Source organism: Ictalurus punctatus, chromosome 8 (assembly GCF_001660625.3).
Source record: "Ictalurus punctatus breed USDA103 chromosome 8, Coco_2.0, whole genome shotgun sequence".
In the NCBI taxonomy this organism is placed as follows: Eukaryota; Metazoa; Chordata; class Actinopteri; order Siluriformes; family Ictaluridae; genus Ictalurus; species Ictalurus punctatus.
Genome location: NC_030423.2, coordinates 20486403 through 20508433, shown reverse-complemented (window position 1 = coordinate 20508433; position 22031 = coordinate 20486403). Strand labels below are relative to the sequence as shown.

The 22031-nt window shown below is 41.2% G+C and overlaps 1 protein-coding gene across 9 annotated transcripts in view; it reads right to left on the bottom strand.

Annotated features, from left to right (window-relative positions):
• The window catches only part of mical2b (microtubule associated monooxygenase, calponin and LIM domain containing 2b), a 66079-nt gene that overhangs the window by 26616 nt on the left and 17432 nt on the right, over positions 1–22031 (bottom strand). For 5 of the 9 annotated variants that reach the window (XM_017474781.3, XM_017474782.3, XM_017474783.3 and 2 more), the window contains exons 3-21: positions 18832–19039; positions 18104–18220; positions 17628–17729; positions 14794–14949; positions 14259–14359; positions 12734–12991; positions 12262–12377; positions 11847–11973; positions 11647–11737; positions 9430–9577; positions 7959–8158; positions 7335–7441; positions 6963–7031; positions 6686–6814; positions 3496–3615; positions 2937–3326; positions 2041–2139; positions 846–974; positions 306–407 (exon numbers count right to left, since the gene is read on the bottom strand). In XM_017474781.3, coding sequence (XP_017330270.2) covers positions 306–407; positions 846–974; positions 2041–2139; positions 2937–3326; positions 3496–3615; positions 6686–6814; positions 6963–7031; positions 7335–7441; positions 7959–8158; positions 9430–9577; positions 11647–11737; positions 11847–11973; positions 12262–12377; positions 12734–12991; positions 14259–14359; positions 14794–14949; positions 17628–17729; positions 18104–18220; positions 18832–19039 — 2769 coding nt within the window. The remainder of the gene's footprint in view (positions 1–305; positions 408–845; positions 975–2040; positions 2140–2936; positions 3327–3495; positions 3616–6685; positions 6815–6962; positions 7032–7334; positions 7442–7958; positions 8159–9429; positions 9578–11646; positions 11738–11846; positions 11974–12261; positions 12378–12733; positions 12992–14258; positions 14360–14793; positions 14950–17627; positions 17730–18103; positions 18221–18831; positions 19040–22031) is intronic. The other 4 variants (XM_017474784.3, XM_047157272.2, XM_017474785.3 and 1 more) reach the window with 4 other exon arrangements.

Below are 22031 nucleotides of genomic sequence, written 5' to 3'. Positions count from 1 at the left end.
TCAGGTGATGCTCTGGACTTAACACTCACTAGATTTCATCCCAAATGAACACCTATGGGAGATTTTAGAGTGAGGTGTTAGACAGCGCTCTTGATACGACACCAAACGAGGGGAAAGGTGTTCATCGCTCCAGTAAAGCTCCAGAGACTTGTGCAAATCAATGACGAGGTGCATTGAAGATGTTCTGGTGGCCATGCTGCCTTGTCGTTTAAATCACCACACCTCTAACATGCAAGATGAGCATTTGTGTTTGAAAAATGCAATTCCAACCAAACATGCCAAATCTCGAATTAAAAGTAAAATACCTGTTTGGAAGGATCGAGGCATTGTACACGCTTTATCTCGGATCGACTTTTTTGCACGTGGTGATCGTGAGTCATCTGCTCGGACTCAGAATGTCCGTTACACTACAATCAACACACAAGCACACGAGACAACTGATACTATAGAGCATTAATCATTTTGTTTATTTTACCTAATTTCCACCCACACTACCCCCCCCCCCCCCCCCCCAAAAAAAAAAAAAATAAATAAAAAATAAAAAATAAAAACCCATGACAAAGAAACCACAGAGTCTTGTGGGCTCTGTGTTTAGGAGAACCAAACATGAACATGAGCTGACATGTGTTGAGTAGATGTGGTCGGGGAGGATGTTAGCAGCACACTGATCTCTTCCACACCCAATTCAATACAATATTTATTCCTCTATAAGAGCCTGGCCTTACAGCAAACACACCCTGCAAGAGCTGCATACTGTATGCGATTTAATCAGAAATTGAGTTAAAGGGAAAATGCAACGCACGCACGAGAGTGAGGAGACTGAGACTGGAGGCTGATGGTGTTACCTGCTTGGGCTGAGGCTGAGCTTCAGGGACAGGACACAGCAGACAGGAAAGAGCAGAGGGCTTGGGGAGAGACGGACATGAAATAGGTTTAGGAGGAGGAGAAGCAGGAGCTGCAGATGGCCCAATCATCTATTAGAGAAGAACAGTAGAGAAAAAGCAACCAAAAAAAAAAAAATAAAAAAATTAAAAAAGGAAGCAAAATTTTAAGTGTATAAAAAGTAAAGGAAAAGAGAAAGGACAAAATACAAAAAGAAAACCAGGCAGAACGAAAGATCAGGTGAAAATGTCAATCAAAACATTGTAATTAAAAACATAAAATAAAGACGATAAAAGAATAGAAAATAGAAGAAAAGGAACAATAGAAGGAAAGAGAAAGAAAAAAAAGAAAAAGAGAAAAGCAAAATACAAATACGGAAAAGGAAAAAGAAAGAAAGAAAATCTAAAAGACAATAGAAAATAAAGCAAGAAAGTGTAAAAGAAAACAAAATACAAATAAAAGGGAAAAAAACAAGAGAAAGGAAAATAGACAGGCATATTAAAACACTTAGTTAGTTGTGATGGAAAGGAAACACCGTCACATGCCTTTCTGCCTCAGTGATGCTTAAAATTACATAAGTCTAAATCAAAGGGGAAAAAAACTGGGAGAGCGAGAGAGAGCGAGAGAGAGAGAGAATGTGACACTGTAGGTGATGTGTGCTGTGATGGAGCAGCCATGCTGAAACTGGACTACAGTGATCTCTGCCAGGAGAAACCCCCCCCCACCCCCACACACACACACACACACACACACTCTTTGGGAATTGTGGTGAAATTTAGTTAGCGTTGAAGTTAGAAAAATATATTTGCTTTATACCAACACCACTCAGCAAATCCTTGGTTATCAGTGTTTAAAAAACCATGTGAATCAGTAAACTAATGCATCAGGATAAAAAAAAAAAAAAAACAACATGCAACAACAAATGGAGAAATTCACAAGGCTGGAGTTATGACTCACGCACAGCAACTGAGAAACAGCAGAAAACAGTGACTGTGTTAGTCATCCCTGGAGAGTCATAAGCTCATCTATCAGTCTGACAAGCGATAAGCAGGACCGTACCACCTCACTCTTTAATTAGGGGTGCAGTAGGGCAGGCAGGATTGTACCACAACATTCCAAACTGAGGATGCAGCAATGTGGCGTGTCTCTCTCAATCACCTGAGACGGTGTGCCAGAGAAGAGGAAGCTCAGCTGCTCTGCTCTCTCCCTTATACTCTTTCTGCTGAACTCTCGTGCGCTTTGAGTCTGTACTTTCTTCTGCAGCGAGGCAAACAGGAAGAGCATTCAGAGGAGGAAAAAAGAAAGCAAAGCACTTTTTCTTCACCTGCAGCACCTCTGCAGAGGCGCAAACTAGCCAGAAGCTTAGCGGCTGAACTAAAAAAAGTTCTCGTGTGCTTTCTTTAGCTTCCATATTAGTTTAGCTAAATGTTAGCTAGTTCATTATAACCACGGAATGACTTCTGGAAATCTATGAACACAAATATTATTGTTAGCCAGTTAACATCTTTAGGAGCGATACTGGTCTGAAACTCTGGCTTGGCGTCGGAACAGATTTGACATATCTTCCTACCTGAGCCACTCGTGTATTTTATCCTGTGAAATCGACTGACAGTGAAGATCTTCAACATAAACAAAGTACACAAGTGGTCTTAAAGCCGTTTTGTTTCATATTAAACAGAGTTTAGCAGGAATTACTAAGAGGACCTCAGTATCGTATCATTATCGGGTACGAGGTCTTCGTCTAACCCCTGAGAGCTGATACTGGTATTGTATAAGAAATGAGAACGTGAGATTAGTGCATCCTTTGCCAGTTATGAGAAAAGCTTATTGACATTTGTAAGCATACTGATAAAATGGTGAACAGAATGCCTGGATTTTCCAAATGCTTTCTTCAAATTTAGTGTGCAGAGTTTAGCACAGAAGGTACCTGCCCTTCTGAATGGGTACTGCCTTTATCTCGGAAGCATGCAAAAACTCGCCCACAATGACTTTAAAGACCCATGAAGCATTGGGAAGCGAATAGAGTCTACTTTTTGCTCGGTAGCAGCATTCACCTGAGTGGTCTTGTCCTCCAGAATCTTTAGTCGTTGCAGCATCCCTCCCAAAGCAGGTGTGGAGAACAGGAGGGTTTCTGAGGGCTTGGAGGTGATTGAGGGTTGCTCTTGGGGTTTGAGGACATGCTTCAGCGTCAACAGCTGGGTAGCTGAGACCGAAAGGCATTGAAGACTGGATTGAGGGTCAGGGGTTGGGTAACTAGCCTGGACTTGATGGCGAGACCAGGGTTCTGTTGTTTGACAATTGAACTGGGCTTCTGGTGTCTGAAAACCTGACTGGTCAACCCGGTTGTGGTAAACTGACTGAACTTGCATGTGTTGGTTTTCCAGGTGTCCATGTTTGTGACCAGGCTGCATTTGAGACTCGAGGAGTCTCAAGTAAGGGGACGGCTGGAAGCAGGCATACAGAGTAACATTCAGACATGAAGGACTGTGGAACTGAAAGAACTGATTTCAAATTCACACATGGCCATATCTTTCTTGTCCTAGAAGCACGATACACATTTAGCGAACTGATGGAGACAGCATGCTTATGCGAACAAGCCTAGTTTGAGCCTACCTGCCACTTTGGTTTGGGAGAAGAAGGAGGGTGTGAGGACTGGAGCTTGGGTTTAGCAAAGCGAGGGTTTTCAGTCATGTCCAGAGAAACAGGCTTTTCACAACACGAATCGGACTCCGACTGATTTGCAAAGACCGAGCAGAGCAGAGAGGAAAGATGAAGAAAAGGTGATATGGAAATTACAATCGAGATAAGGAGAAATAAAAGCCTATAACCCATTTTTGTCAGGGCATCAGATATCAGTAAAAATACTGTGTGGCTGGATTGAAATACGAACTGCACTGCAACCTTATTTTGCAAAACAACTATATAATATACTGCAAAATCTCACAAAACAATTTAAACTCCCCGTGAAGTGCCTTGAAACGCACAGCGTTATTCAATGTGTTGACGTAATTTCCACTAAAACAGGAAATCAGGGAGGGGCATTCCTCCTCAGGAGTGGCTCCTCCCTCTTTTTAAATAGCCAATAGTGTTTAGCTTACCTCACAGCATGGGCTAAGCCGTACTTGACAGTTTGGAGCACATATTTTTATAATGTTGGGGCGGACACTTCAGACTCACGGGCATTTGATTGAACTGAAAAATCTGAGGAGAAGCTGAAGTGCACAATGTGGTCATCAAGTGCAGAATGGTGTCAACTGTTGATCCGTATCGGTGGTAGAGAGAGAGAACGTAAATTTTGAATGCATACATCTTCTAAATGCGAATTTGGTCATTGTTTTGGAGCACACTAGCTTATAGATAACCTCACGACTATAACCATAGAATTTCATTGCAACTGTTCAATTAACCTTTTAGAAGCAACAATATTAGTATTGCCAGTCTATTTATTTATCTAAAATAGAACACATCTAAGCCCAAATCAATTATTTACAAGATACAATCATAAGTCTTAAAATGGACCATGTTTATGCACGGACAAAATAATTAGTCAGTAATTAACCCTTCACCTTTCGCATATGTGGAACCTAGAGCTGAAACAAATAATCAATTATGAAAATCCTCGTCAACTAATCTCATTATTGATTAGTTGGTCTGCGCGCAGCAGGGTGGAAATTTACTCATTACGTTACTTCGGTTCTGAAAACACGCTTCGGAGAGTAAATACTAAAGTTGTGTCCCAAATGACACACACTGTGGATGGAGTACTCTACCATCTAGTGTGTGGATTTTAGAAAGGTAATATCTCAAATATAACACTAGCGGGTTTTTACTAACCGGAAGTATAAGCTACTTCCCAGTGGACGGTGCTTGATGTCACACGCACGTAACACGACACCGCTAGCTTTAGCCTCAGAGTCACAGACACTGGCTTTCTTCAGTTTACTGTTTCTGTCAGCGTTATCTTTTATTCCCAACATGACCTCAGTCCGCATCAGACAGAGGCGAAATCGTCACATGACTGAGGAAGAAAGTGTGTTACCTCTCAGTCCTCTAAGGCAGGGGGCATTTTATATTAAACACTGCGAGAAGATTTAGAAACTTTATAAAGCAGAGTTTCTGCAGCACGGAAGCATGACAGTGATGCGGTCGCGAGTTGCTTAAAAGGTTTAATTTCATTCCAGTTTATTGTCATTATATGTTGTATTTGCACGCTTGCAGTGTAAATTCTGTCGTTTATTATAACGGAAGTGATGTGTTATTAACGAGACCGCGTTGCTGATCGCGCGCGGTGCAGATGTGCTGATGCTCAGTGTAGCGCAGGTAAGATCTGCAATGGCTATTTAGAACACTATGATCAAAAGTAAAATGTGTCTAAAGGCAGCAAGTAACAGAAACCACAAGGTGCAGTGAAGGGAGGGAGGGAGGGAGTTTTTATTATTAATTTAGGACTGGAGTTTAATTCAGTGCTTTTTGTGCATCCATAAAAAAATAATTCTATCAATCAATAATATATTCTTGTGTGTGTTGGATTTTTTTTCTGTTTTGGACAAACAGTTGTGTAAAGTTTTAGTCTGAATTTATATTTGTATTTATAAAAAATAAAAAATAAGGCACTCAAAGTTTGCCCCGCCCCATCCGATTTATCGAAAAAATAATTGGCCAACCAATCGATTTTGAAAATAATCATTAGTTGCAGCCCTAGTGGAATCCATGCATTTGAGACCAAATATGACTTAAGCTGCATTCGTTTGCTCAGCAATAAATTTGGACCTCCACTGATCTTCAGACAGGAGAAAATGAGAAAACTGCTGCTGGATTCTTTGTGTAGTGAGATATAGCCCACCATGTCTCATTACACAAAGAGAGGTATTCAACTAGGATTATAGCCACAGCTAAGAGGCAGATCCTGTCCTCTCTTTCGTTACCTCAGAGTATCGCTACTATATGTGCACAAGTCTGGAAAAAAAGTTTCATTTCACCAGTGTAAAGTGTCTTGGAATTAGAAATTAATGTCATTGGGACACCAAGAGCCGCAACAGGCTTTCTAATACCAATCTGACCATGATATACGGATAATGAGATCTTCGAAAGCCATCTAAAAGAGAGTACCTTCTCATTATACCTCTAGTACTAACGAATATGGTTCTGTGGACATTCAGAAATCTGTCAAGTAAGGAAGAAAACACTTGGGGGAGTGCTGTTATTCAGAAATAATCAAGGACAACATGTCCTGAGGTGTTTCAGTCCTCTTACACCACATCCACTTGCCAGGGATTATGATTTTCTATTTATGAAAGAACAACGTGTCATACTTTTTATCCGTTCATAATTACATTTAATGTTGTGGAATGGGCCACCTTTCAATTCATTCGGGTTCAATTCACTGACTCGTGGTGGGCCGTGTTGCTTTGTAGCTCGGAAAGATACATTTATTAGCTTGTGCATGTTAACGCAAATCATTTAAAACCAATACTCTCCATCAAATGAATAACTTCTTTGACATGTAGGAGAATGTAGAGCCAGCCAATCATGTCTTCAAAAGAAACCTCTCCAGAACAATACTCCGCTTCACCTCAGGGTTAGATTATATGGTTTATTTAGCAATAAATGACTGCTCTTTATCCTTTATACATTCAACCATCTTGGCAGAAACCTTCAGAGAACTGGCTGTGTGTGTGTTTTTTTTTTAAAGAACATTTCCAAAGCTGGTCATTCAGTCAAGCCGGTATGTTCAGAAAGGACTTTTCTACTCAATAAACCCTGGAATAATAAAAAGGATGAGCACCGACTCAGGAAGTGTTACCTGTCGACGCAGGACACAGCTAGGTGCGTTCTCCTCAAACTTTGCCTGAAGCTGAGTTGCCATGGAGCGCACTTTATTCTCCTTTTGCTCACCCTCCTCCACTGCAGTCGAAGTACTCTGTTTGGACAGCTACAAGAGAAATGGACATCACACATGATGAGAGCCAATGCACGGTACATATGCATGTAAAACGCAAGACTTTGTATTGTATTGTATTGTATTGATTATATTATAAAAAATAATAATGATAATAAAAAAAAAAAAAAAAAAAAAACACCTCTTCCAGGTAGCTGATGCCTTTTCTTCTCTTCTTGTTCAAGTCGTTGTCTTCGACCCTTTTGTCATCCTTTTGAAAGAAAGAAATCTATAATAATAACTTTTTCTTTCAAATATAAGCAGACACCGATAGAAGATTTCATCTTTACATAACAGCCAGATTATTTGCTGTTAAAAATGAAGTTCGCGAATGTCTTAGGATGGGTTATTTTGTGGAAGGCACTTTTGTGGAACTGAGAGCAACAGCACCAGATGGTCATAAGAAAAATACACAGAATGGTATGAAGGCGTGAAAAGTGAGGCTGGGACTGATTTCTTTCTAGCCCAGACTGTAGAGTCATGCCTGCAGAGTCAAGCCATTGCTTGCCCCTACCTTTGGAATCCGTTTCCTGGGCAGCGCAAGGTTCATTAAGTTGTAAACAGAGTTATTGGGCTTGGATGAAATGTCTTCATTGTTCTCGTTGGTCTCTCTCGGAGCCCCTGCAAATCAAGGATGCAAGTCTGTTATTCTATTAGTACTTTGAAAGTATGATTAACAGAGAAATGTGAATCAGTTGGGAGCAAAACTGATCCACATTTCCCCTTACCCTCAAAAAAAAAAAAAAAAACAACAAAAAAAACCCTACACAATGCAGGCTGCTGTGTTTTGCTGCAAAAATAAGAAGCAAGTACGAAGAACCACGTCTGATTCTGCAGGATGCTCAATAAAACTTACCAGATAATATCCTTAGAAAACTGCACAACTTGTACTGCAGACTAATATATTTTGTCTCCCCCCCATACAAAATATCAACTTTGTTTCATTTGCTACAGTTTACTGCTCTTTACGGTATTTAAAAAAAAAAAATGTAGACACATTTAATTTCATTAATTTGAAGGCATCTTTGCTCTACAGCATTTCTTTGCAAGTGCCTAAACTTTTGCACAGCACTGTATGCATGTATTAAACCCATTTCTAGACATTTCAAGCTTCTGGAGATCGCAGACGCAATCCCACCTGAGGCAGGTAGGGAGGAGTTGCGGAACATTTCGTAGAACTTGGACAGGTAGAGCACCATGACGAGTTTGTCGGGCTCCTGCTCAGCCGCCATTTCCTTCCCCGTGATGAGCGGCTGGATGCCGAACGCTCTCTCGGCCACCTCAAACGCGAGCTGGTTGTTCTTGGCGCTGTCCACCTCATTCAGAGAATCAAAATCGCTGAGATGAGTAAGCGGGAGAAAGAGAGAGAGAGAGAGACAGGGAGAGGAAGTGGAAAAAAGACAGGACATAAAGGCCTTATTCCACTTTAAGTACAGGTACCCATGTCCTAGTTGCCACCAACCAGCCCTGTTTGTTAATAGAAAGCATAAGACAATACTTAAACAGCTGCACAAACCGTTCATTTCTGACAACATGAAAACTCTAATTTTTCACTCGCATTTTGTCTGGTGGTATTGTTGGGAGGCATGTGTTAACACAAGCTCTTCTTGTTTTGATCTCTTAAGCCCGGTTCACACGGCACAAACTCCGACCAACGGCAACAGACGTGTTTGTCAGGTTTTTGTTCGATCAGTGTGTTAACCCTGTCGGTGTCTGCTGGTGTTAGTTTGCACTGACTGAACATATTCGATCGGCATCTCACATTAGTTCGTTTAATGTCCGAGCAGTGTGGTATGATTTTCCAACAAACTCTGACCTAATCTGACCGGGGCACAAACCACTGCCATGACGATGACGCAAGCGTCCTTGCACACTCCATAGAAACAAAAGTCCATGTACTAGTAGTTAGGCGCACGTACTTTTAAATAGACTGTTTCCATGCATTTTCTCTTGCATGTGAGGGCTAGTTGCTTAAAAATAAAAAAAATTGACAAAATGTAAGAAACCTCCAACAGCTAACAGATCAGTGGTGCATCAGTCAGAACGAAATTCACTCTTTAAATATAACTTGTTAGAATTTTCATACAGTATATAAAGGCATTTTGTCAACTTTCCTAAACATTTGAGTTAATAACGCATATTATTCATCCCATGTTATCACCATTTTATAGTGGTGGTAGCAGCATGTTGCGTTTTCTCTGGTTAAATATATTCAAATGCAAACTATTTTGACTACTTTTCAAGTAAGTTTTAAAAGGAATTCGACATGTTCTCCCTGTGTCCAAGTAGGTGTCTTCCAGGTTCTCTGCTTTCCTCCCACCTCCCCAAAAACATGCTAGGAGATGGACTAGAAAGGATAAATCGCCCCGATGTGTAAATGCGTGTGTGTGTGGGCATTGACTGGCATCCCATTCAGGGTGTATTCCTGCCTCACACCCAGCACTCAGCATTCCTGGGATAAACTCCGGTTCCAGTGTGACCTTGACCAAGATAAAGTGCTTACTGAAAGCATTCGAATGAGAGATAAGTATGCATGTACATGAATTTCTGTTCCTCACTGTTAATTGTATTTGTGCGCATGTGTGTGTGTGTGTGTGTTTGTCTCTCACATGAGGTCTGGGCGTTGGTGGTGGATGAGAGCACACAGGGCGAGGCCGCTCCTCCAGGATGTCGTGAGGTCAGTAACATTTACTCCTCTGTAGCCCTGCGTCTGCTTCTGACACCACAGCAACAAGCGGCTGGGCCGCACCTCCGATTCTGACCACACACACATGCACCTTTTACTATAATTATGAGCACTGACTTGCTAAATATTGCTATGCCTACACCCACCCCTAACTTTAACCACAGTACTTAAATTCTCGCTCATAAAAGTTGTACTCTTTATAGGCGCGCACACACACACACGCACACACACACACAAGCTCAATTTATTCAGAAAAGCACTAGAGTTTAACAAGGCTCACTAATGCAGACAATTTTTTTTTTTTTTTTTTTTTTTTTTTTTTTAAATCACATGGATTTCAAACCACTACAGGTAAGCATGTGTGCATGCCAAAGTGACGTCCAGGAAAATTTCAGCACGGGGTGTGGAATTGTAAAAAAGCTATTATTCATTTCCACACTGCCACACTACGAGCTACTTCAACATGAGAATTCAGTTAGGAAGAGAGATATGAATGTGGCTCTGCCAGCACGCCATGCGAACGCTGCCAGTGCTGAGAGACGTGGCAAGACACACGTGCTCTACGTAACTCTCTACGGGATATGCGACTTTCGGTATTTTTTGTATGCTTAGAGCAGAGATGGACAAATCTCTCGCCCAGTCACCTGGGACAAGCAGGCTTGGGGTTTAACAACTCCTCTTTGCTTGGTAGTGTGTTGTCATAATTAAAAACATTTCTCTTTTTTTGGGTGCCTGCAACTGAACTCTTACACTTTCATTTTGTAGCACTGCAACCCACCAACCCCCAGTCTTTATTTAACCATGCAAGTTTTAAAGCATCCCTTTGTTCAAGATTTTTCCCCCCCAATGTGTTTTTAAATTTCTTATTTATGCTTTAAAAGACCCCGTAAAGTGCCTTGAATTTCCTGCACATTATTTGATGTGCTGATCTAATTTCCAGTGTAACAGAAAGTCAGGGCAGGACATATCAAGTGGCTCCTCCCTCTTTTTAAATGGTCAATAGCATTTAGCTTACCTCTAAGCCGGCTTTTTTGTTTAGAACCGATTGAAAAAGTGAATGAATTCAAGCCGTTTCCTTCTCAACAGACTTCTAGTTGAATAAAACACACACGTTCAAACAGCAAGGACGCATTTACAACCCATGCTTACTGATATGATTTCTCTCGCTTAACAGCAGCAACTTTGGCAACATTGGGGGTGGGACACCAGCTTCGAGAGAGCATTTGATTGGACAGAAAATCTGCAAGGACTGCTTATGTTAGAGGTTTCGCTTCTTCCTCACTGGAAAAGTCTGGAATAAAACTGACTCGAGATATTCTGCTTATTTTCTAATTTTATCATGTCACTTTGTGTTTAAATTCCTCCTAATGCACGTTGCATTTATTTATGCAAAGCAGTCTGAAATGCCTTTGTGTATTAAATGAGCTGTATAAATAAACCCGCCTTGCCTAAGTGTTCGTGAGAAGGCTTTCGAGAAAGCAGATTTTTTCCCCTTCAGTCCACTGATCAGAGAAAAACACTATTGACTTTTAAAGCGCATTTTTACTTGAAACGCATGTTTAAAAATAACAGGTTCCAGATGAGTCATATATTTTACACAGCGACACATTAATAGCATTACACATGTCCTACTTGCCATCTGCTGCACTACACACATCAGCCAACGGTCATTCTGGGTCATCATTAGGAATCATTTAGACTAATTCAATTATAATTAACCTGTACAGACTTTTTTTTTTTTTAATGAATCAGGAAATAAAAGGTGACTGACAGTGACTGACCAGATGGAAACCAAACAGCGCAGCACAAAACTGTTCCACAACACCACCACTATCAGCACGCTGGGGCGAAAATAAGGAGAGGATGAGGATTAGGACTACACAGAATATTCCCCAAGAATTTGAGCATTTATAGAATAATGGAACAAATGGCTCGTAATATTCCGGGTTAAATTCCGTTAGCCTGTATGTTTCCAGGAGCAAGCTAATGAATCTATGATTTGTCCATCTCTGCAATTCCATGCATTCCTGGAATTCAATGGAAGCTGTCCGGTGTGTGGAATAAATAAGTGCCATTAAAAAAACAAAAACCTCCCCAAAACTTGTCTGTTGTGGTGCTTAATTTGAATAACCCGTCTCACCTTTCCTGGAGATACTGACAGACCTGCGTGTAGGTCCACTTCGCTCCAGTGAACACGAGTTCTGCTCGCCGTTGATGTACAGATGCTGAACCTGATGCAGAGATTGAGTTAGTAGAATGAAGAGACACGCAACTGACACAAACATGGTAAGATTTTGTTAGCAATGTATTGAATGGTGGGTTGGTTAGTGTAAGAGGCACCTGGTGCGGTCGGACACAGGTGGAGTTGAGGTTGGGGTAGCGAGTTGCAGGATCGATGGTGTACTGCTCAAAGTTCTTACTGATGTTTTCTGCTGTGGTTTGAGGCAGCAGCCTGTAGATGCTCTCCCTATCACGTACAACACCATGAACATCTTTGTTACCATCGACTCAAACATGGGATGAGGATGTGTACAGAGCTGAGATTTTATACAGTACTTCCCAAGAATGCTTAAAAACATGATGAAGGCTGGATTGAAGGTTTTCTTTTAAACTCTTAATGGTTGGTGAGTTTTGCTAGGTCCGGTTACCAACTAACTTGAACACAAGGCAAATTGCCAGTGCATAAGACTTGGACTATATCGAAGATTTGAATTAATTTCGAATCCTACAAAAGTATCAGGGGGGTTAAACTGACCTCTCGGACAGCAGCTCCAGAGGAGCTTTGCCCTGAGTCCAACCCTGCACCATCCACACAGTGTCAAAAGCAGCTAGGAAACCTCGAGCACATCCTGTCCCCATGGGCCAAAAGGGCTGAGGGACAGACAATACAACAAATATTTCATATAAGCAATATAAAAAAAAGAAATATGCCTCATGGCAGGAGTTTGTTTAATGGACATTCCACAGCATTAAGCGCAACTATAAATTGATAAAACATGTGACTTGTGGTATAAAGAGGAATAAAACACTTCAGAAATGACAAACGAGTCCGTTTAAGATGCCTGTGTGATGAGTTATACATGTAATTGGAACAATGCTAAGCTTCCATTACTTGTTAGATACATTAACCTCATAGTTTTAATGCAAGTTTTAGTGGATCTCCGCTAATCGACTACATTTGGAGATGTTATTTGGCCAAACTAAAGTCAATCATTTTATCCTTGCACCTCCAGAAGGCTATCTCCAACCAGAGCTACCAGCAGCTGGTGTCCGTTCTTCTCCCTTATGAGTGCAGCGTTTTCCGACGCATACATGCAGGTGAAGTCGAACATGGCTACGTCAGGCTGTCCGTAGTGGTTCATGGCGTAGTCCAGAGATGGCAGCTGGTAGTTGGTGCCGAAGTCAGCCGCCTCCCGGGCGTAGGAGAGCAGAGCCTCCTGATTGACGTTGTCACTGTGCAGGAGTCGTTCTGTCTCAATGTAATCCTGATCGGGGAGGGGGGGAGGGGGGGCAGTCAAAAAAGGCACAATGAAAGGGATTGGCTTAAAGACAATACCTTGAACATATTTTTATTCCCTATGAATTATGTTAAATTATGTGGTCAGACTATTCATCAAAAAGGTTGTGGGTTGGAATTGTTATTTATGTAACAAACAAAAATGCAATCAGTTGTGAAACTTCCTGGAAGATCATTTACCATTAAAGCCTCTGCGAGGGATCAGCAAATGAATCTTTTCTACTACCGTTGTATCATTAGTAATGAGTGTGAACATGAAGAAGATCTATCAGAATAGGAAGATGGAGAAGATCCATCAGAATAGGAAGATGGAGAAGATCTATCAGAATAGGAAGATGGAGAAGATCCATCAGAATAGGAAGATGGAGAAGATCCATCAGAATAGGAAGATGGAGAAGATCCATCAGAATAGGAAGATGGAGAAGATCCATCAGAATAGGAAGATGGAGAAGATCCATCAGAATAGGAAGATGGAGAAGATCCATCAGAATAGGAAGATGGAGAAGATCCAGCAGAATAAGAGGATGAAGAAGATCTATCAGAATAGGAAGATGAAGATGATCTAGCAGAATAGTAAGATGAAAGTGACGACTGAGAATATACAGCAGTAATAAGCAGGAGAAACAGAAGAAGAAACAAACTAGGGGCTTTTGAAAAACAATTTATTGAACATATTGCTGTCCACATGATTTCCTGAAAGTAGATTAAAATGTGTGCTAATAGTATTAAAAATAGTAAAAGCTTTAACTCTATTCGCAACACATCCATTAGATTTATTGTTGCTAGAATCGTTAGCAACGTCTCTGCAAAAAATACATCTTGTCCATCCCGGAAATGTCTTCTAGTAATGTGATACAGTAATGTGTTTTCCATATTGGGCTCTCCTAACTGTAGATCATCATGTGTGTATGGAAAAGCACAGCAGATGGACTTCATTGGACTTCCAGATAGAGTTTCAGTCAATAAAGGAACATCCTCATCACCTTCTAATCCCCTCAGTGAGCAAATCGTCCCACTGACATGAGAAACCTTGGGCCAGATTTACACACACACTGCTGTAGTGAGCGATTCGTCCCTGAGGGGAGAGTAATAAAGTGTGGCCAGAGAAGCAGCGAGTCCCAATACTCCAATCCCGTACAAACCAGAAACACACACGCACACAGACACTTTGCAGAATGAAGCTGCTGTATGTATTCTGTACAACAACTGCAGTCTCAATTAAAACCTGCACTTACGTGAATAATAACACCTTTATCCAGCAAACTCTGCTTCTTCGCGGTCATGACAAAGTAGTGAGTGTTGTCCTTGTAGTATACAATATTCTCCAAATCAATCCCTGTGTAAAACGAAAGAAAGAAACTTTACTGTGTCTCTTCATGGAGAATGGTTTAATACTGTGGGATATAAACTGAAGGGAAGAATGCAGCCATCTTGACTCATAATCCTGAATTTAGCACTAGAGAATTTCCCATCTAATTATCACTTGGGTGTCTGTACTATTAAAAAAAAAAAAAAACCCCACAAGACAGCAGACTTGAATGATTCATTAGGATAGGAGATACATCATTCAATTACAAGAAATTAAGATCAATTCAAGTGCTTCAGATAATAATTCATAAGTCTGTTTATAACTACGATGAATTCAGTTGAGAGTAGTTGCTGAAATCCCATCGTGTAGTACATAAATGATTTATTTGTATGTGCAGGACACGCGAGCTGACGAACAGGACAGAACGAAAGCCGCGAGCTTTTGAAAGGATGTGAACTCGCCCGTTTCGTCCTTAAGCTCCAGGAAGAACTTCTGGTTGAAGATGAAGGCCACACCGCTGATCTCCTCCACTTTCGCCTCCGCTGTGGTGTTGCGGTTCACAAAGTTGGCCGTGATGGCGATGGCCAGCTTGCCTCGAAACTCCTTCCTTCTGAAACCTGGAGCCAGGATGATGCAGAAAAAGGAACAGGAGAGAGAAGGGGAAGGAATCATGAAGAGGAGAGAAATAAAAAAAAAGAAAAAGAAAGACCTTTAACAAATTATTTCCTATACGATTTCCTTATCAGTTCATTTCTTTTATTCCTTACTTGTACATATAACCTGTAGAACATAATAAAAACAACGACTATAGATTACGTCGTAGCCTTAGCAAAAGTGCACCAAGTCGCTGAGAAAACCTGTTTGGAAAACGGACTTCCCGTCAGGAATGCTAGCATGCGTTTGGATGCGCCTCCTGTCAATCATTTTATAGACACTATGGTAGATCCTGGGGGTGGAGCTTCATAAACATGGGTGGCGATTATTTAAATGTCAAACCCACCTAACCATTAGAGACCTTATCTTTGAGAATAATCTTACCTAATGCACCTTTAATATGTTAAAATGCTTGTGAAAATTTTTGAATGAAAAAATCATATAATATAATATAAAAACCATCATCAGAAATTATTTTAAACTCTAAAACGCATTTCATTTCAACAATTTATATTTTTTGGCATGTAGCTATAAAAACAAGAAAAAAAAAAACATGCATTCGGCCACAAGATTAAATATTAAAACTGATATTTTCAGCACAGTTCAGAAGTTTCACGTGTCGACAGCGAGGCTTCAGAGACACTTACGCCACTCGCGTTCCTTCCCTACCGAGTGGGATTTAGTTAGTTAGGTAGTGTTCCATTTATACAGCACCTTTCTAGACACTCAAAGCCATTTACATAGTATGGGGGGTGGGGGTCTCCTTAACCACCACTAGTGTGTAGCATCCACCTGGATGATGTGACGACAGCCGTAGTGCGGCAGACGCCCACCACACACCAGCTACTAGTGGACAGAAGAGAGAGTGATCTATCCAATTCAGAGATGGAGATTATTAGAGGGCCAATGGGATTTTTTTTTTTTTTTTTTTTTTTTAAATGACCAGAGAGTCAGGACCTCGGTTTAATGTCTCATCCAAAAGACAGTGCTGTTTTTACAGTAGTGTCCTCGTCACTATACTGGGGCCCCACACAGACCACACCTGTGAGCCCCACCTGCTGTCCTCACGAATACCACTTCCAGCAGCAACCTTTTCCCCAGGAAGTTTCCCATCCAGGTACTGGCCAGGCTCAACCCTGCTTAGCGCCAGTGGAAAACCAGGCGAGAGCTACAGGGAGATATGGCTCTGGCTGAGAGGGTGGGAGAGTTAAAGACTAAACCAGGATGCTTTAAAGGTGCTTAATTACAGGTCACCATCAGCCTACTGATGGTGACCTTTAAATATCAGACTGCCATCGACTCTGGTGAGTGAAGTAGCCAGACACATCAGACGTGGCACTGATCCGATACCCACCATCAGTATCCCAGATCATGACAAAGTATGTGTGTCATCTCATTTAAATTGTTATCTGAAGTGTGTGCTTAACAATTTGATTGCCTTTAATGGTCTCTTCTTATACATTATTCTTTCTATAGTAACAACATACATGGTGGACACTCCAAATAAACGGTGCTTTGTAACATCAGTTAACGGACAGAAAGGTTTCCAGGTTCTCGGCAACAAGTCGAGCTGTGTTTGTCTGTCTTCGAGAGAGAGAGAAAGACAGGCTGTGGACAGGAACTCAATTGTTTCACGGACGTTCCACAACGTTAAACGTAACTATAAATGGATAAGAAGTATGTGCCATTCTATAATACAAAAGACTGGCAATCGTTGGCAAATTGCAAGGAGGTGTACGATGACAACAGGTCATATTTTTTTTTTCCCGTCATTTACACGTCTTAGACAAGCCATATCTCGACTATTACCGTTGCATGTAAAAGGGCGTTTTTCTTTCCACTAGGAATAATTAACAAATCGATTACATTCATGAACTCTACAGTTAAGTGAATCTTATCTCGGTCATAATCTTATCCCTGGCGTCTCCACACGTCCATCCAGCTTGGAGCGCAACAGTTTCAGCATCTTCCGCTTGTTCGGCAGTTTCTCCTTCTATCAGAGGAGATGAATTGCTCACTTGCTCCAGAAGTGACCTTCTCAAATTTCCAGAATAGGCACTAAATGTTTATGAGGTGAGAAACTGTTAGCAAACTGATGCGACTTCACATTTCTCTAAGCGCCCACTTGATCAAACGAGAAAACCTTACAATCCGAAGGTCTCATTTGGTGGTTCTTGGACCGTTCTGGAAACTGTCCACAAACAGGAAACTCGTCTACGCGTAGATCTAATTTTAGCTCGGTAGGAAACGCATATGAACTAGAAAGGCTTTGTATATTTAGAGACGGCCTAAATATCTACCTAAACAGCACAGAACTACTGTACTTTCTGTATTTCTCAGCACACAGGGTTAATTTAGTTGAGAACAGTAAATATAGATTTAACTGTCAAGTTCTGCTGATGACTTTATTCTATTTTAAGCAGACTGTATTAACTGTACACCGCTTGCGCTCTGATATGACTAAGGAGAGAGGGCGTGTAATCTTTATTCCTAGTAACTTCACCTAGACCTGTTAGATTCCAGTGGCAGGAGAGGCTCATAAGGACTTTCGACTGGTCAGGAAATCCATGCTGGAGGCTAATGGTGCTTAAACTCACATGATGGAAGTCTTACTGAGTGAGCATGAGCGCGTGTCGCTCACCGTCTAGCGTGCTTCTCCGTCCGTCCGCTCCTATTAACACATCGAACTCGTAGTCGGAGATGGCGTGACTAGCGGGATGCATTTCTGCTCTCCATCCAGGACCTGCAACACATACACAGAAACACCATGCTCGTATAAATGACAGTATGAAAAGCAGAAATGCCTGACCTCTATAGTTCTAAGGCTACGTAGGTAGAGGTTCCGCACAAACCTGATGGTGCACGGTCTATATATAGCGGAGCTGTAAACTTATCTAACGCTATGCAAGCGCTGAGTGGCAATGACGTGAAAACCTTCTCAGTATCACCATTAACCACCCACACTATGTTCCTGTGACATGTTTTGAGTTTTTCCAAATGTTCCTTGGCTTTGAGAATCCTTTAGTGTCCTGCACAGAGCTCCGGCATCCACAAACTTTTGGCCACATGGCCTATGTTTGGACAGGAATGCTGATTGGCCGGCTAGATCATGCTCACCGTCATTTCCCTGCTCTTCAGGCGGCTCCCGGAGTTTGAGGAACTCGACGTTGAGGTGCACCTCCACCCCGACGATGAGACTCACCTTCAGCAGGATCAGCTGCAGCTGACGAATACCTAAACGTACAAAAAACAACACACCTAATAAACCCCACGTCACGTCAACATCAGCTGATGAATGTCCAGCAGAAAACCTGAGATAATACTCTAAGAAACCATAAACGTATTAACGGCTCAGAGGTGGGCGTGGCTGTCTGCTGACTCATTATTTTTAAGATGCGAAAAGCGGAGGATGTCGCCGGAGTATTACCAGACTACGAATACTTTCTGAATAGGCACAAGCTGCTTGAGAAACCGACAGATTTGCATTATTGTCTGGCAGAGACATGATATTTTTGCATCTTCTTTGGTTATTGGGGGGGTGGGGGTACATGAGGGCAAAAGAGCCAGTCACACACAGGCCATACAAACTCAATGTTAGAAAGAAAAAATGAGGGGAATACAATATGAATAAATACTATAAATTAATATAATACAGCACCAACTCTGGTTAAAAAAAAGCGCAAAAAATTAAGACAAATTATCATGAGAAAGTTGGCTTTTTTGTGATGAACCCCCACAAAATGGTGCGTAATGAAAGGGGGGGGGGGTATTTATGCAACACACTATTTCGAATTGTACATTCTTCGAAACGTATATCTAATTACACATGTACAGTTTACACTTACTGATATGGTCTATGGCTCCGGCGCAGAACTTGCCGTAGAACTTCTTAGCGCCGAGGTTCCTGAGGTCGTGGATGGTGTAAGGCCAAAGATGGAGAACGTTGTTCCTGGAGAACGAGTCCCTCTTCTCGATCACCACCACTTTGGCGCCGAGGAGAGCTAACTCTATAGCTGTACGCAACCCGCAGGGGCCTCCGCCGATGATCAGACACTGCGGAGGAACGGACAAACGGAGGAATGAACGAGCCGATTGAACCTGCTGGCTCAGTTGGTTAATGCTCAAGCAGTTCATACAAAAATAAATAAATAAATAAATAAATAAATAAATAAATAAATTTTTTACTCCACAGCTGCTTGTTTTCTATTCATCCACCCCTGGAAGCTTGTTAGGTGTGCTAGATCGTAAATATTTTTATGTACTTACCCACCCCCCCCTTTTAAATATTAAAAAAAAAAAAATTGATAGCTGGTTCGATGATGTACAAAAATGTAACTTAAAAAAAAAAAAAAAAATTACCTAAAGAGGTGGACAAATCAGTTTCAACCCTGCTGACTCTCAGCGCAGGTTTAAATATAGCTCACAGACAAAGTTTTATCCAAAGACTTTTGTTTACATTACATCCGAATCAAAGCTATCAGGACAGAATAATGCTATGGCTACATGGGTAATTAAGGAGTACTCATTTTTGTTAGTCTGCATTAATTCAAGTATCTAGCCAACTCGCCCGCCATACACTGGGATAAAATTACCTCCGCGTCCACATTTTAGAGTTAATTTAGATAGTTACCAGTAGCGTTATTTTCCAGGCAACCTAAACATGAGAGGCTGACCATCCAATTAGAGCTTTCACTTGCTCAGTGACCCAGCTCATGAAATTTTCATGAATTTGTCCACTCCTGACCTTAATATTATATTACATTACAGGATAACTCTGGTTGCTATTTCTTAAATTAAAAAAAAAAAAAAGCTTCAAACTACAAGGTGTAGTATGAGTAAACATTCTACTTCTAATACAAATTACTATCAGGGTTGCCAGATCATGTAGCAAATGTCCAAATGTAGTAAATCCAATCGGTTTTGAGTATTTAACCATGAGCAGATTGCTATTTAGTTTAGAATTAATTTTCTACAGTCCAAAATGGTTTGTAGCATAATTGGCACTGATCCTAATCACAGTGTCGGCATTGCCAAAATAAATAAAAAAATTAATTAAAATGGCGGATCGGATATCTGAGAAAACATACCAGATATCGGATCCTGAAACAAATGGCAAAGGTTGGAATTGGATTCAGAAAGGAATTTCTTTCTGGACATTAAGCGAGACTTGAATGTTTTTCCTTTTGGTAGGATTGATTTTTATTATATTACGCTTTACACTTTATTAAATTTACAATGAATATATCTTGTGTGAAAGCGTTTAAAATGTTAGAATAAGTGCTTCAGTGAATGAAAAAACAAACAAAAAAACAAACATTTCAAAGCTTAGTAGTTTTTAAAGAGAACAATATCAGATTGTTTTGGTTATTTGGTGTCATACGTCAATATTGAAATTGGAAAAGAAGAAAGAAAAAAAAGAAGAAAAAAAAAAGTGATCTTGTGCCATCTCTAGTTTGTAGTGAAGTCAACCATCCATTTTCTTTGCCGTTTATCCAACACAGGGTCATAGGGAGCCTGAAGCCTATCCCAGGGAACTTGGGGCATAAGATGGGTCGGACACCCGGGACGGGGTGCCAAATCATCACAGGGCACAATCCCACACACTCCCATTCATACACTACGGACAATTTAGAGATGCCAAGTCAGCCTACAACGCACGTCTTCCAACTGGGCAGGAAACCAGAGTACCCAGAGGAAACCCTGGAAGCACCGGGAGAGCATGCAAGCTCTGCGTACACAGGACAGAGGTGGGAATCGAGCCCCAACCCTGGAGGTGCGAGGCAAGCGTGTGTGTGTGTGTGCTCCCCACCGAAAACAAATCAATCAATAATGAAAAAGTAAAGTACACACAACCAGTCTAATCTGGCAACCCAGTCTTCTACATAAACACCTCCTCTTTATGTGCACGCATTAAAGGAAAAAAATGCTGATAACATTATTGGCTAAAGCTAGCAAAAATCTCATTTGTCCATGCCAAGCTGATGACTAAATCGTTTCATTATATTCTTAAATTCGAGGTATTCATCTGAAATCGAGTTAGCGTTTCCATAAACAAACCTAAACAATTTCATATTTGCTTACACGGACTGTTAAAGGAATGAAAATGATCTCATGAAATAAAATTGCGTCATTAACTCTGTCCAAAATGCAGGCGAGAAAGAATGACTTCTGAAATGACATCGTCTCAGTTAGGACCATATTTGAGCATAAACCAGCTCAGGAGCTTGTGCCAAGTTGAGACACGTCCATGTTCGTCGACACTGTCCAACCTGTTAAATGGCTTCACCTTTGGACTGATCTTTGCACACGCTACACAATCACACAATAACCTTTCTTCTCGAATAAGACCGACTTTGATTATTTTATGATTAATCTACAATAAAATTTACAGTACCACAACGTGTACCCTTAAAAAGAGGTCAAGTCTTGAACGCAAGCTTTAAATGGTGTGCGATTGAAGCATGCGTCAGAGCAGTCACAAGTGATCATCTTCCGGACCATGACAGCTGCTTCACTGAGTCCATAAAGTGTCTATAAGCAAGGGATGAACACCCGAGGACGTGCTGTTGCAGGAAAATAATAAACAGGGTGCTGTGATGCCGCCTGACGCAGAGCCTAATAGAAGACGGTGATCCATCGTTATCGGTCATCGGACAGGTGTGGAAGGCATACGAGTGTCGCTGTACACACACGCACACTTAGTCACGACAGCTGTAAAAGCTCTTGACCTACTTATGACCTGCATATTGATGTTTATGTCCATGTAAGTCAGAATTCTAAGCTTTTTGTGGGAAAATCTACGCTTCTGAGGAAAAAGACAAAGCCCGTGTAGCATCTAGTGTGTGCTCAGAACATGTTCAATTACAGACAGGTCATTAATTCATCAGTGCACGAGGGAAGATGATGATCACCATCTGTAATAACATCATATCCCAGAAACTATCTGACACAGACCAGCACAACTTTTTAAAATGTGAAATGTGTGTCATGTCCTTGTCTTCATTAAGCCGAGTATAGTTTCACTATGAAAGACGAGATGTGGTGC